At 39.0% G+C, this 15,194-nt stretch overlaps 1 protein-coding gene and 1 long non-coding RNA gene across 5 annotated transcripts in view; one reads left to right on the forward strand and one right to left on the reverse strand.

Annotated features, from left to right (window-relative positions):
* Positions 1–15,194, forward strand: part of NR5A2 (nuclear receptor subfamily 5 group A member 2) — a 93,922-nt gene that overhangs the window by 62,045 nt on the left and 16,683 nt on the right. For all 3 annotated transcript variants that reach the window (XM_065842605.2, XM_071810323.1, XM_065842607.2), the window contains exon 7: positions 4,485–4,632. In XM_065842605.2, the coding sequence (XP_065698677.1) occupies positions 4,485–4,632 (148 nt within the window). The remainder of the gene's footprint in view (positions 1–4,484; positions 4,633–15,194) is intronic.
* Positions 128–14,830, reverse strand: LOC139828299 (uncharacterized). 2 transcript variants are annotated; one of them, XR_011739766.1, is made up of 6 exons: positions 13,745–14,830; positions 8,000–8,134; positions 3,968–4,119; positions 3,392–3,496; positions 2,959–3,048; positions 128–697 (listed from the first exon to the last, which is right to left on the reverse strand). It is a non-coding gene; the product is annotated as an uncharacterized lncRNA (long non-coding RNA). The 2 variants fall into 2 exon arrangements; XR_011739765.1 differs by having other exon boundaries at positions 128–3,048.

The following is a 15,194-nucleotide window of genomic DNA, read 5'->3' on the forward strand; positions in this document are numbered from 1 at the left end:
AAATACTATCAGGTTTTTGATTTCTTTTCCTTTGCTGGTAGTGCCCCTGCACTGCCCTGCCCCCTCGCAGAGCCTGCAGCTGCAGCCACCCAGCCCTTGCCCCTGCAACACCGGGAGCAGAGGCAGCCAGCAGCAAGCTGGGTGCTGCTGTAGGAGGCAGCCTTGAGAAACACTGAGGAGAGAGGTATGACCACAAATGCTCCCTGTCCAAGGGACTTACATCGTTTTTTCTAGTTGGGATTCCCAGCTGGAAGTTCGCTCGTAGAGTTAAGCACTAAGCAAATCTGTTCTCTCCAAACCAAGCTAAGGTCCACCCTCCTTCTGCCCAATACTCATGATCAGAAGATATCCACAAAATGTGCCAGATTTACCCAAAGAAACTTGATATTTTTCACTTCAGAAAGATGCCTCAATTGTCAGACCATAGCCTTATTTATTTTGTGTACTCTTTGGACTGAAAATTTTACCCCAGATTTCCCATTTGTTAGTTGCTCCAGCCACTGGCCTGCTACCGAATCCCACCTTTGGTATTTTTTGCTGTATTAGGTAGATGAAAGCCACATAGTCCTTATATCTGAGAAGAGCTGTAGCATGAGCTGGACACCGTTACTTACCACTGTCATGACTTGGGTAGTCCCAGCCATGCCCAGAGGCAGTTTGGCACCCAAAGGGCTGGTAGAAGATGGAGCTGTGAGGACTTTAAGCATAAAGTTAGGTGGCAGCAGAGATTTCAAGTATCTAACTTTACATTTCGGCACTGCCTGCAGTGTAACATACATAGCGATGTCTGTACTAACCTTAAACAAGCCAGGTTAAGCACCAGAATGGCAAGAACAGGCAGCAGTGTAAACTATTCAGTATTGTTCTATCTGCATTACTTTGGCACCAAGCTAACCCAGCTCAGCTTCTACCATTATTTCTTCATTATTACCGTATTCATCATGCAAGGTAACACTGTGTACCAGTACATGAGGAATTCACATAGCCATTTGTCCGTGCAGCTGCAACCTTATACCAACCATTTTACTTCTGAATTAGGTAACATTGAAGCAACACCAAAGCTGCTGTTTTCGAAAATGTCAGTCAACCTTCCACCTTCAACATCAAAATCAACTGTGAAATGTAATATTATTAATCTGGAAGCAAGAATAATTTATTTCAATTGTGGATCTTATTTTACCAAATGAAATTAACAGTACAATATAAAGTAAATGCTAAGGCTTCCATATGCAATCAAGCATTTTGCTCAAGGTTCAGGCTGTTCCAATCTTTGTCTTTCAAAAGCATTTTTAATAATGAATTAGAAGGTAAAAGAATTAATACACCTTTCAGTATCAATTTCTGCATACGGAACCAAGCAAGCAGGACAGCATACTCTTTAACATGGCCATTTTTTCAGAACAGACATTAACAGAGGCTTTTTCATGCACAGTTGATTTTGTATAAACTGATTGACACCTTTGGGGGTCGTCTTTCCACTGACTCATAATTTTGCTCACTCTTGAAAAAAGCCTTCTGCACACCCAGTATTCTCTAGTTAAAGCTGAAAATTCAACTCATCATATTTACACAATAAAAAAAAGATCCATTCTGCGTTGTTTTTAATTGCAAATCCTACTCAAGGGACCAATTCTCCTGCTTAGAAGGCAGCCCTGTGCCTTCTACTACAGAACCAACTGCAGTCAATTATGGTAATGAAATGTCAATAAATATAAAAATTTAATACAGCCTGCTTTTGGTGAGTGGCAGATGAGGACTTGCCTCCCAGACAAATTTGCTGGTGCTGCAAATATTAAATGCACCTGAAAGCATAGCAGGTTGCCCAAGAGCTCTCCAGTAGAGGGATGGTGGGAGATCCAGGCACCTACTGGGTTTTTCCATTATGGCATAATCGCTGCACTAAGGCCACTGATATTCTTGACATCCAGATATCTTAACTTCTTATTATGAAATGAATAACATTTTCCTCACAAACTGGAATCTCAGTAAGGGATTTTGAGCTTTTTTTCTCTCCTTAACAATTAGAAAAGGGAAATTAAGTTGTGAAAGTTGGTGGTTTTATGTGATCAGTTTCTCAATATGAAGTAGTGGAATCATGTCACTATATTAAACTGCTCTTCGAGCAAAACATATTTGAGGTATATTACCATTTTTTCTCATTGTTTATATAAGTATCTATACTTACACATAAAGAAATATGTATATATATTGAGAGAAATAGAACTAACTAGAAACTAGTTTGTGGAAAGTGGCTTAGATGGGATTTCCGAAGACTGGATCCTGGTTTGTCAGAGATTTATTTGGCCCTGAGTAAGCAATTTAATATCACTACTTCAGTTTTCACGGATGTAAAAGAGAGCAATAAAACCTACTTCAAAAGACACTTGAGCATAATCCATTAACTTAATTGAAACATAAGCACAACTTTAAATGCTTTATGGAGTTGGAGCAGTGTTATTCTTAACATCCACACAAAAAGTGTAACTTCATTTTTCTTGTACAGTTGCTTTCAATCAACGTCTCGGGAGCACTCAGAGAACATATGAATAAAATGCTTTATTAAAAGTCAGTAACCTATTGTTTATATTAAGGTCATCATGAGGAGAAGTTATTTTTAGTTCCTTTCAATTGTCTGTCTATCTTTCCCAGCTGAAATTTTGTCAGGTATAAAATCTTTCCTATTTTTTTTCCTTTACTGCTGTTTACACTTGAACAAAACCAATTCAATAGTTTTAAAATCAAAAAACATATTTCAAAATACATGTTCTTTAACAGTTACTAAAAAACCCCAGATTTTAAGGGATCCGTAGTGGAAAAACAAAATTTCGCAGTATTGGTCTCTTTCCTCTGAGGATACCTGGCCATTCTTTATTAACTGCTTCATTATGGGACACCTTAAGGATGGGGTCAGAGCACCAACAGCTTTAAACACATCATTAACCCAAAGTGTGCACTTACCCTTGTGCTTAGTTTAGTCCTGAGCCAGACTTCACTTCTTCATGCTTACATGAAGTGTGGTCACTAATTTCCCTGTTGTTATGGAGGGTCCTAGAAGAGAAAGGTGTTGGTAATATTAGAGCAGCCAGGCAAGAAAAGGCATTTTGAAATGTGTCAATAAGCCATTGAGGTCTCAGCCAGCTGCCCAGGAGTGGTTCATCACAGGGGCAAGCACCACACCTGGCCATTTCCATGGGACGGTGGCACTTGTAGGGGACATCTAACAGGAGGAAAACAGGGCTGAGCTGAAGACAATTTCAGCTGAAGCAGTTGCTCAGATCACCCCAGTTCCCCCCCACTCCACAGTGCTGTTGCTGCGCTGGAGCTGCCCGGGCTCACACCCCCAGCCTGGTTTTGGAGACAGCTCACCCCAATGCCAGCCCCTGTGCCTCACCTTCCATCATGGTGTTCCCACAGGATGCAGAGTCACCATCCCATGACAAAGCGTGCAAAAGTCACTAGTGCACATATTCAGAGGGGCAGAAGTTGGTACAACCACCTGCATGGAAACATCCCCTTAGTGGCACTGGCATTAGTCAGAAGAGTTTCAGCCTGCAAGCAGTGGGGAGGCTGCCTGACATTCAAGGACCTCTCAGGGTTGCATATCACATTAGGTATACTTTGCTTGTGAATATTGCCTTTTTTTTAACAAGGTGTATTCATCCCAGCTTTCTGTTGGATCTCTATATACAAGTTTCACCTTGGAAAGACGGGACAGCCTGCCCCAAGAACAAGCAGGCAGCATGACTAGGGCAGCAGACCCCCAAAGCACTCCTGAATTTTTCTGTGCCTGACAGAAAGTGTGGCTGCCGCTGGGGACACCGCATGTGCAGCTGGCTGGTGTCACACACCTGCCTGCTCCTCCTTCCCTTGGAGGGGAGGACTCGCCAGAACAAGCCAACTGGAACCAGCTCTAACAAATACCAGGATTTTGTGTAGCTAAGGAGAACAGAAACCACCCACACAATACCTCTGTTTCCCGCGGGAATACACCGACATTGCTGGGCTTGAATAGAGGTTTCTGGCCAAGTTATGGACACTGGACTGTTTCCCATGAATACAGTTATGTCTCTCTGGAATAATACAGCCAGTGTAGGCGTACAGCTCACTTCATCAGTTTTTCTTCTCAGGATCAGACAATTACAAGAACAAGAGACACCAAGTGAATAAAACAAACTAATATGGGACACAGCTACCAGTGTCATAAGCAGTTCTCATATATAAAGCTTATAAAGAAGGTAATACAGACAAACCAGCACTCACACTGATGTGACAGACCATTGAGATATATGATTTAATAATATTTTCAATATATACTGTTGTGCTAAAATAGGTTTATATATAAAATCATTTTTACTTCATAACATCATTAAATTGAGAGTGATTCTTTTATCTAGGAGTATCCCGGTTGTATGTGATTGCTTGAAACGTCCTGAAGTGGTTGTGCAGGCGTGACAACCAGACAGAAATACAATTCTCTTTTACAGGTGGATTATTCCATAATAGCATCCCAAGCTGGAGCCACCCTCAACAACCTTATGAGCCATGCACAAGAACTAGTAGCAAAGCTTCGTTCCCTGCAGTTTGATCTACGAGAATTCGTATGTCTCAAATTCCTAGTGCTGTTTAGTTTAGGTATGTACACTCTATTCTTCGTATCTTACTTTAACAGTGTTGTTATTATTTTTTTTCTAAAAACAGTGAAAGTATTTTGCTTTTTTTTTTCCTGAAAAACAGGGTTTTGAAATATACTTAATTAGGTTCACAGTAATCTGATAATTATAATTATTGCAGGAAAATTATATATAAGGATTAAAAGTGGGTTTCTATGGCAATTACTCCTAAAATCTCTGGAATTTCATGGAGTATTACAAGCTTGGTCTATTTCTGTATGTGATTTCTGAATATTCCAGAACAAGGATAAAATTCTATTAGAAATCCTAAAGAGCAGTGGAAAACACAGATTGCCATTTTTTTGATGATATGGAATAAAGTTATGTAAAGCAGAGGGAGTGGGGATATGGTTGAAATATCCCTGTTTTTCAAAGGCATTTGTGGTAAGTATAAACAATCTATTTTGCATATGATGGCTGTTACATTGTAACCCATAAATCAGGAATGTATCTCATAGGTTTTAAAAACTGAAAGGAACTCTTAAAGTGCAAGTTAATGACAATAGCTTTATGACAGATCTGGCTAGGAAATAACCTTTAAAGGCAAGATTGTTTTGTACTTCTGAATAGGACACAGAATGGGAAAGACACTTACACAAGACAAATAAGTTAAACCTGTGCCCTCCAATGAATCAGTCAAGAAAAATCACTGGTGCCAGGAATAAAAAAAAAAAAAAAAAGCCTTAGGGAGATGGATTCCTATTGACTTCATAGGTACAGATTTTTCAGATTTGCACTTTGTTGACTTAATAAATCCAGTCTAAATAAACTTCAGTCAAGTGAATTTTTATTTATTGGCAGACAGTTGAAAGGAGAGACTTAAAAACACAAATAAAGGTCAGATCCAGCCATACCTCCATAGCCAAAACTCCTGTTTTACTCAAACGGTATTCTGTCTACAAAAAGAGTGAACAGTTGAGCCAAGCACAACAATGAAAGAAATTTCAGCACTGGTGACATTTAGTAATGTTTTTCTTTAATTTTCAAGTTAAAAAAAATCTTCTGTAAAGGAATAAAATTCTACAAGTAAATTATTCTAACACAATTGCAATTGGACTGAAAGGAACAGCTTTGGTTACACTCTAAAGCATCAATTACTGTCTTAAATATGTCCTTCCATGTGATGTTTATAGAATTTAAACCTGCTTTGGAAAATTTTAGGTGAAGCTCTCTTTAAAAACAGGGAGCATGCAAGATCAGTACTTCAGAGGCATAGAACACATAACATGTAGAAAAAAACATTCAATGATGCTAACAGAATCTACTCTTATGAATTACGTACATCCTGAATCCTAAGAAGAGATGATGATGATGATGATTTCCCTGGTAACACTATACAACATTTTGTATTCAGGGCTTTGTTGCTTTCCATGTCTTAGATTCAGAGAAGGAAAAGCAAGCCATCTGCTGCAGAAATTATCTTTTATGAATTAACCTGACGAATAACAAGAATTCAGCTTTCCTAATTCCTAATAAGTAGGTTCTTCAGTCATTAGACAGTGGCACAGAAATGTTTAAAAAGCCTGTGGCTTTCCTCTGATAAAATATTTGGAGAATTCCTCTCAGTTCAATGATACTTTTAATTGGCTGAAAAAGTAAAGTGCATTTGTAAAATTCTCACATTGAGGTAGCCTTTTTGTCTGATTGCTTTCACTGACTTCTTGTACTTGGCATTGATTTAGGAATCATTAGGAACCTTTAGCTCTTTTAATTCTGCCAGGTAGTGTGCTCAGCCTCTGAAGCGGTTGGGCAGGAATTCCTTGCAAGCTCATACTGAGCCAAGTTATCCACTTTTTCTCTCATTTATGTTCCTATAAAAAGAGCTTATTCTGCTGCTAATAGAAGGCTTGCAGTCATACCAGTTGCATATAAAAATGATGTAGCTAAGAAAGGTTCCACACCTTTGAAACCAATTAGTTAATTATTTAGCAGACTGCATAATTCAATTTACTAATCGTCAAAGCTAGATATTATTCTGCAAAGTGTAAAATGTAAAGACACTACCACCTGACCCACAGGACTGAAGCAAATATTTAATGAGAATGATGACAAAACTAAAGTGAAAAACATATCCTTTCCAGTTAAATACTCAAGTTTGTGCCCAAAAGTATAAATGAATTGTCTAGCTGAAGTTAGACACCTCATCATATCGTAAAAGTGAGTCAGGTTTTTGAAGACACTGAAGTGCCTAACAACACTGGTAGGCATTTCGTAGGGCTGTCATAACCAGCTAAGCATCAATTTCTGCCTAAGTAAGTGGGAGAAATTATTGTACCTAAGTATCTAGGTGCACTTGATACATACCTACATCCCTGAGGCATCTCAACAGAAAACTGGTCTTTTGTGCCAAAATCATATAACTTAATCAAAAAAATATTTCAAAAAATTCAGCTGGCTCTTGTTGAAAATCTGGCCCTGTAATGTTTAATGGAATATAAAGTGCTTCAAGACACAGCAACCTTTTTATATTTCTAAGGATGTTCACACCATGGTGTTAACCAAGCCAATAAAACCTAATGCTATTGTTCTTTAGCATAGTGCTTGGTTGAAAAGTAAATGTCTAATATAAAGCCTCTCAAAGGCAACACAAAGTCAATAATCCACAGAATTAATTTATTCAGAAGAAGCTGTTTGTTTTTTATAACCATACAGATACGAGGCTGCCTTGTAAAGCTGTTTGTTATTCATGGCTGTACTTGTCTGGCTCTTCACAAGATGACAATGTCCTTCAGGGCAAAGAACTTAGTCTCTGCCTGTTTTCCTCACATTTCAGAAGTTATCTTGGTAAACTTACAGTAAAATAATGTTTAAAAACAAAAGCACTTAAAATAATTTTTCAAAACACAATTAAATCACATCAGTTTTGTTTGCTAGACTTTAAATGAGACAGGTAATTGTTCATTACCTACTTGTCAAAGGTTCCAAAGGGTTTACACAGGAAAACGCATTTGATCAATGGTAGCATTAAAGATGCTGTTGAAGCTTAGACAGATGCATATTTATTGCACCTATGTGGCTAGCAGCACACAGCTCTTCCTGCACTCGTACTGCCAGTCGCCCCACAGTGAGCGACAGCCCCGGGCCCAGGAGCGCAGCTCCGCTCTCCAGTGTGGGATCTGCTCCGTCTGGCCAGCACTGCCAAGTACAGAATGCTACAGCTGACTCAGCAGTTATTCAATAAGCCACAGTAGTTTGGTAACTAGGTTGTTAAGTGTGACATCTCTTTAATTTAGTTCTATATAGTATTAATATATGTAGAGTTATGTAACTTCTAAATTCCCTCCATCAGTTATAAAAAGCAAATCTCTTTACAACTAGGTAGTTCTTACCTCTCTGGACATAAAGGTCTCTTTTTACGTCCATGGATCTTCATACTTCAGTGACTGTCTGCCCTCAGTGGTTCCTCATGACCATCCCTCAGTCCAGTCACTGCCAGTCTCTGGAGACGAACGAGCCCATCACACCTGGCAGATTAAAAAAAAAAAAAAAATCAATAACTCGACAGATATGCAAACCTGGATTTTCTTGACTACACAGGTTTCTTTCAAGCAAAAAGAACAAAAACAGAGTCATGACAATTCAGCAACTGTAATCCCACAGTTGACGGAAAGTTAGTGGCCAGGCATGTGTTGCAAAACTAGGAAAGAGGAAAGAAATCTTCGACAGACTGGAGTGTTAAACCTACTTTTAACACTATTTCTGCAGGTCTTACCTTTATGAACTCATGTCTGAAACATGGAAAGAGCACATCAGAGAAAGATGCTGATCACATAGTTGTGTAACTATTTACCACTAAATGAGAATAAACATATCTGGCTTTCTCCAAGCTCGCCAAAATGAGGACAATGCAATTTCTTTACCATAATCCCAGTAACAATATACCTAATTCTTGTATAGCATATAAACTGCATAGTCCACGGTACACATTATCAAATAATGGGTCCAAAAATAAATATAAATCATTTCTTTGTCTTTAATAATTACTGGCTTGAATCAAGACACACTACAGACAGAAAATGCAAATGCATCAAGCCTCTTTGAATTTTCTTTACTAAATTTGACATTAGTTTGGAAACTCCTCTCTTTCTTTGTCATAAATCATAAATTAAAAAAAAAAAACCTGCCCCCACATATGCTGTTTAATTCTAGGGCTGAAATAGATTGGCATGCTCCACTGGGGTGCAATCTTGGCCTCACTAAAGCCAATGAAAATTTCACCCTTTTTACTGGACCCAAAATCTGCCTCAGTGTTTCTTTGCTTCCTATCACAGAATAAATTTCAGACAAATTTTTCAGTAATTAAATATTCTAACTGACTAAATTTAAATGATATTTGAAGAACCAAACAAATGCCTTACAAGGAACACTTTATATCATCTCTGACACAACAGATCTCTTCATTTTACCATCCGGAAGCTTTGCACACTGGTCACTAACCTGAAATCAGCCATTGTTTTTTCTTTACCAAAACTTCCCATTTGTCCTGCTAGTTTTTATTATCTGAACTCAGCAAGAATGATTTGTCAAACCTCCCATCAGAGCAGTTTGTAAAGTGAAATGCCAATAGGAAGAAAGTTAGACATCATTTGACCCGTGGCCAGGCACTTGTCTGCCTGAGGAGCTAAACGCTAGACTAGGCAGTGGCTGACCAGTACTGCTGCCTTATCATTGTCAGGACACAGAGAAATGTACTTCATTTAAGAAATGAAGGTTTTATCAATGGACAAATAATTGCCGAGCCACTATTGATCTCACATCTCACTTCACATGTGACAAGAGGGTCCTATAGAAACTATAAACATTTGATCTGCCTTTTACACTCCCTGTTTAGTAAGGCTGTGTTAGTTCTTCAAAGCACAGTCCATGAAACGTGGGAACTAAGAAAAAAAATAGCCAAAAAGTTTCTTTCTCTCATCATTCCAGTATTTTAATATCAGAACTAAATTAACTAAGCTAGCAGGTGACTGGCTCAAAATGCAAGAGTTCATTCTTCAACGCATCTTATTATCCAGTTCTGGCACTCCTTGCTCCAAGATGCAGAGGATACTGAAAGTTTTTATGGTTACCAAAGTCACCTGAAGAAAAATCCATTGAAAGCTATAAAACACAAACCCCACCCCACTTCTGGCTGTTGCAAACCTCCAGCTGCGGGGGCCCGAATAACTGTTCCTGGGAGGTATTGCTCTGTGCTTTTCTTGTTCTTACATTGTTCCCTAGGGCACCTGCTCCTGGTCACTGTCAAAGATGGGACAGTGGCCTAGATGATCCGGAGTGCTAGCACGGCCATCCTCACACTCTCAGCAGGGAGCTGTGAGCCATTTGCAGTTCTCAGGGGCTATTCTCTTTCTTGCAAAATGAGCCTGGTTGTTCTTTGGCAGGATACAAAGCAGCTTACAGATAACACTACTTTGCTTTCACAAAGCACCTTCAGTCCTAGGATCTGAAGTAGGTGCTGTGAATTTGAAGCCAAAAGTATCAAAACAGTTTTCCTTGGCAAGCCAATGCAAGTCAGTAATGGAGCACTTATCCAGGGATGGACTTGTCATCACAAATGTGTTCAGTTCTTACTTGTAGTAACAAACGGCACTTAGGGTTTAACACAGTCATCTTACTCACAACTACTTTTACACTTGTTTTTTACAAGTATGTAATTTATAATACACATGTATAACTGGGCTGTTATTATGAGGTGGTTTTAATGAATATAATTTGCTGTTTTCTGGTATTCATCCATTCTGTTACCCAAGTGTACTCATAAGATTGCACCTGGTGAACACCAGTAAGTGAGCAGTTGAGGGGTTCTCTATGATTAGTATTCAGCCAGGGCTTTCAGGCTTTTGAATTTAGAAAAATACTTACTGCCCACTTGTCAAATCCAGGCTCATATCTCAACCCTAATGTCTAATACAGTAAAGCACTGGAGGATAATACTGGCAAAGAAACATTTCCTAAACTTCAAGTAATCATTTGGAATTCAGGAAGGATCGATTACTATTCAGGACATGTGACTGCTCGATATTTATACCATAGAGATTTGGCAGAAGCAAATAATGGTACATAAAGCTGATGCTTGTCTTAATTAAATGCAGTGTAATAGGTGTTGGGGATTTTTTTTTTCTTAGAGAAAAGAGCAGTTTAGCAATGACTAGATATAACTCATTCTGAAGTTCGGAGTTCAAAACTAATCAATATGTATTTATAACAAGGGAGGGACTGAGTATAATTTATTGTTAGCTGACAGTTGACTAATAGATAAAAACAAGATTTATTTAGGTATGTTTTCCCACATACTAATTTCTGATAAAATATTTGCCCTCTTCGATTCTTGATCATTTTTTGCTGTACTAACAGTATTTCAAATAGACTTTTTGTAATTAACATCTCATCTGCAGATAGGCTGGAAATGAAACCAATGAATGTAGAATGAGACATCTGGCTAGGACGATACCTTCACTATGTCAAACTTATTAATAGTAACAATTCTTAATTTTATGAGTAGGAATCCTTAATGGCAGGTGATATTTTAAAGAGCTGCTTTACAGTATACAATCTACATACATGCTGATGAACAGGTGTTGACTGGCAGACAATGCATTGGGTGACAGGCACAATTGCAGCACACCTACAAGCCCACGTTTGTCTCAAATTTCACAGCAAAAAGTTTTGAGAGGGAATATGAAGAAGCTCGATAAAGAGCTCTGGCATTTTAAGAGGAGAATTCTGGCATATTTCAGAGCAGAAAAGTACTTGGTCCGGAAAGGTGGCAAGTGGGAAATAGAGATGGCCTTGTGGGCAAGTCAGAAGCAGGAGATGACCTTGTGACACTGAATGACTGATGACAGGTAAGGAAGTAACAGCTACAAGACCTTGAAAGCGAACACCATTTCTGTCTGATGTAGCAGGGAAAAGGGAAGATGCAAAAAGGCAGAGAAGCAATGAGCTCAGAAGGGTGTCTGGGCAGCATCATTTGCCAAAGCGGAAGGAAGAAATGCTGGGGTGATTGAGATGATGAAGCGACACGGTATTTGTTACAAGTTTAATCTAGTAAACAATGGCTCCTGTGCACATTCCATGAAGTCAATGAGAATAACTTTGCAGGATCAGCTATCTTTTATTAGTTTGAAATTACATTAGAAATAGACAAATTTAAAGGTGAAGATCACTGTCTTTTGGAAGACCTCATCTCCGGGTGTAACAAAGGCTCTGTTTCTTGAAATCTGAAGTCAAGATGACTGCTTCTTTAAATTATTGTTATAAAGTTAGAAGTTATAGACTTGACCAACTGCCAGACAGAGATCTATGGCTTGCACTGGGCAGAAGGCTGAAGGAGGTAAGAGTGGTGATTACATGGGTCCTTTCTTGTCCTCAAATCAGTGAAAGTAAATTTAATAGGCAAGAAGTTTAAATTTAGTATGAGTCTCCTAATTTCACACTTTTTACAAACTTTCCTCCATTTCTCGGGTTTGAAATTGATAACTTGTAATGTGAGCAGTTGTCAGAAATCTTATATAGTCCTACATTGCCTTGTAAACTATGGCTAAATCTCATATTAGAGATGATGAGGGCCAGGAGAACAGTCAAATAGCCAGTCTGCTCCTGGAGCATGTAACTTCTCTGGGCCTCAAGCAAAGCAGCCAGATGACCCCACTCTGCCACTAGAAGAGCTTTTCCACTTTTCTACTTTAATCCTCTGGGAATGTAAAGCAAATGAATACAGACAAAACCTTATTTCAGAATTGTCTCATGAGGGCCGTTCTCCTTTCATGGAGCCAGCATTGCCCAACAGAGAAATCAGCGGTCTTGTCTCTAATTCTGCTTCTGACTCCATTACTGACTATGGAGCTTTGAAGTCTCTTAAATGATATCTCAACTACCCTATCTGGTAAAAGAAAACAATAGCTATCTGTCTTTGTATGCAGTGGTGAAATCCAGAGTATTAAAGATACTATGTAAGGTAAAACCAAACCATAACAACACTGTTTCAAATATCTTCAGATACCATAAGAAAGGCCATTGTGAAAAGGAATCTGCTTAAAGTATCTTGAAGAGATTTTGTGAGAATTGGATCCTTTCCTTTATAAATTACTCAACATGAAAGTAGTTCCTTGCTGTATTTTCATATAAGGGTCTAAAACTTTGCAAAAAATTTGAAAACTCTTTTGAGAGACTATATTTAGAAGCTCATTTTAGCACATGCATGACAAAGTGAATTTTCTTTTGCCCTGTTCTTTCATTTCTCTGTTTTTTCTAATGTCTTTATAGAGAAACAAAAGCAAAGACATATTCCCTTCACTTGATCTGTCAAAGACCATACCAAAGCCAAACAATTAAAAATCAGTCCTGGAATTTCTTATAGATGCTAAAGGATGATGTATTGAGTGGCTCCTGAAAACACATTTTCAGTGAGCTGACATGTTTTAGTCCAGCTTCCCATGCAGGTGCCACACATCATGCAAGGCAGTATCAAAGAATCTAGGACAGTGTCTATGTTACAAGTATCTCAATTAAATGTCCAATCAATTATTTTTGTGAAAAAAACACTAACACAAAAGGAATACAATACAAATGCTGGGGTTATACGGTATCGTTAGGAATTAAACCAGTATTTTTAATAAATAAGTCTTTAATAATGCATCTCAGTCCTGCATGTAGGAGTTGTGAATTATGAACTGCCTGCAGGAGTTCCAGAGAGAGCCACCTGCTTCATGGCTGATTGAGTTTACTGAATAAACTACACTAAACTATAGAGGAAATTTAATAATTACTGTTGATTTGCCCTGATTTTATTTCATAAAATGCAATGAAATTTGCAAATTCATCTCTCACGTAACTCTTGAGTACAATGGCATTATTTAAGGCATGAATTTGATCCAATCTGATCATTACTGGTGTATGTTGTCTGCTTGTCTGGCAGCCTCAAGCTGAATGAGGAACACACTAGAGGAATATAACAGTTAAATTCACTTTGCAGTTGTAACAGGCAACTTACTATATACTCATAATACCAGAATGCATAGACTAAAAACTGTTCCTCACGTATTTTAGTTAAAAACAAAAATTGCAGAGGGTCTTACCTGAAAGTTTACATATAGGTGACTGTTGGCCATTTATTTGAGACACACTGTAGACTTTGCCAAATTCCACGCTTTCTCTTATCCCTTTGCTCTTTGTGCAAGATTGGCCACTGGAAAAGGAATGAAGCAACGGCTGTCTCTGAGGGAGTAAAATAGAGAGGTGAAATCCCATAAAGAAACAATGAAGAGTAGCAGGAGAATTAAACAGGAGGCTAAGGGAGAGAAAGGATCTGCAAGAGTGACGGGAGAAGAGTGTCAGGGAGGATACCCAAGCAGAGCAAGAGCCTGGAGTGGTTGATGAAAACTAGGGACAGCAGTGATGTGGATCAGAGGAAGAGAGAGAAACCGGGGGCTTGAGATAGGAAAGGAGTCAAGAAAACAGAGGGAAAAGACCATGAAGGAAAGAGAAACCACGGAACTCTGATCAAAGCCAAGCCAGAGGTGGAGAGGGAGGTAATAGAAGCAAACAGGAAAGAAACAATAAAGGAAAATTCAGAAACAAACTTTATGGTCGAGCCTTGAATGCAGCTGTGATCATGAATTGGGAGGCAGAAGGGGACTGTGCAGAAACACTTTCCCAAGCTTGGAGTGTGTCCCAATAACTTCTGCTGGCAGGAAAGGGCACAGGGTGAAGGCTGCAACTCTTTAGGCTCTGGCAAAGCTGCTGCCAAGATTAGATGAACCTCTCAGAGTAGTAGCGCTCTAGTCCTGTGCAGAGCCATCAAGCGTGGGCCAAGCTAAAACAGTAAACCCCAAAACAGTCCACGTGGCTTGCAAAAGTTTAATCTGCATGTGGCCATCCTCCTAAGGATATTTTCAGAATTGTTCTTTATAAGACTGTTCAAAGATTAATATGGAAAATCCTACCTCCAGCACCATCTCCAGTACTGGGAGGGTTTGATGTGTATTATAAACTTATTGCACTACATCTCTGCTTGCCAGGTGAAGGAAAGTGTCAAGAAAGAGAAAGATTTCAACATCAGAATGGGGCATGACATTACAACAGCGTCTTTCCTCTCTCCCAACACTAAAAATTGTAATAGAGATCAGTAAACCACTCAGGACAAGACAGACGGTTCTATTCAGTTTCTCACTGGAAGAAAACCCATAGCCTGAGCAGGATAAATAAGATTGTTCTTCAAGGCCAGTCTGAGGCATGCTGGATGGGTGGCAACTTAAGGAAGTCCTTACCCCTAAGTTCATCTCTTCTGGGAGACATTTGGCTTTAGAGAATGGAATCACCAGCACGGTTGAAAAGGACAGGTATCAGACTCTCATTCCCTGAAGTAGTGCTGGAAAAACAACATTGCACACTGAAAGTATTCTTTCAAAGAGGACCATTGCTCAGAGTTTACTGTAGGAGCGGCATCACCTAGACTGCATGCCATGTTCCAGCTAGCCAGCTCTTACCTGTGTTTCTTCCTCCCTTTCTGTTTTGAGACAGAGAAAA

The sequence above is a fragment of the Patagioenas fasciata genome, chromosome 6 (assembly GCF_037038585.1).
Source record: "Patagioenas fasciata isolate bPatFas1 chromosome 6, bPatFas1.hap1, whole genome shotgun sequence".
Classification (NCBI taxonomy): Eukaryota; Metazoa; Chordata; class Aves; order Columbiformes; family Columbidae; genus Patagioenas; species Patagioenas fasciata.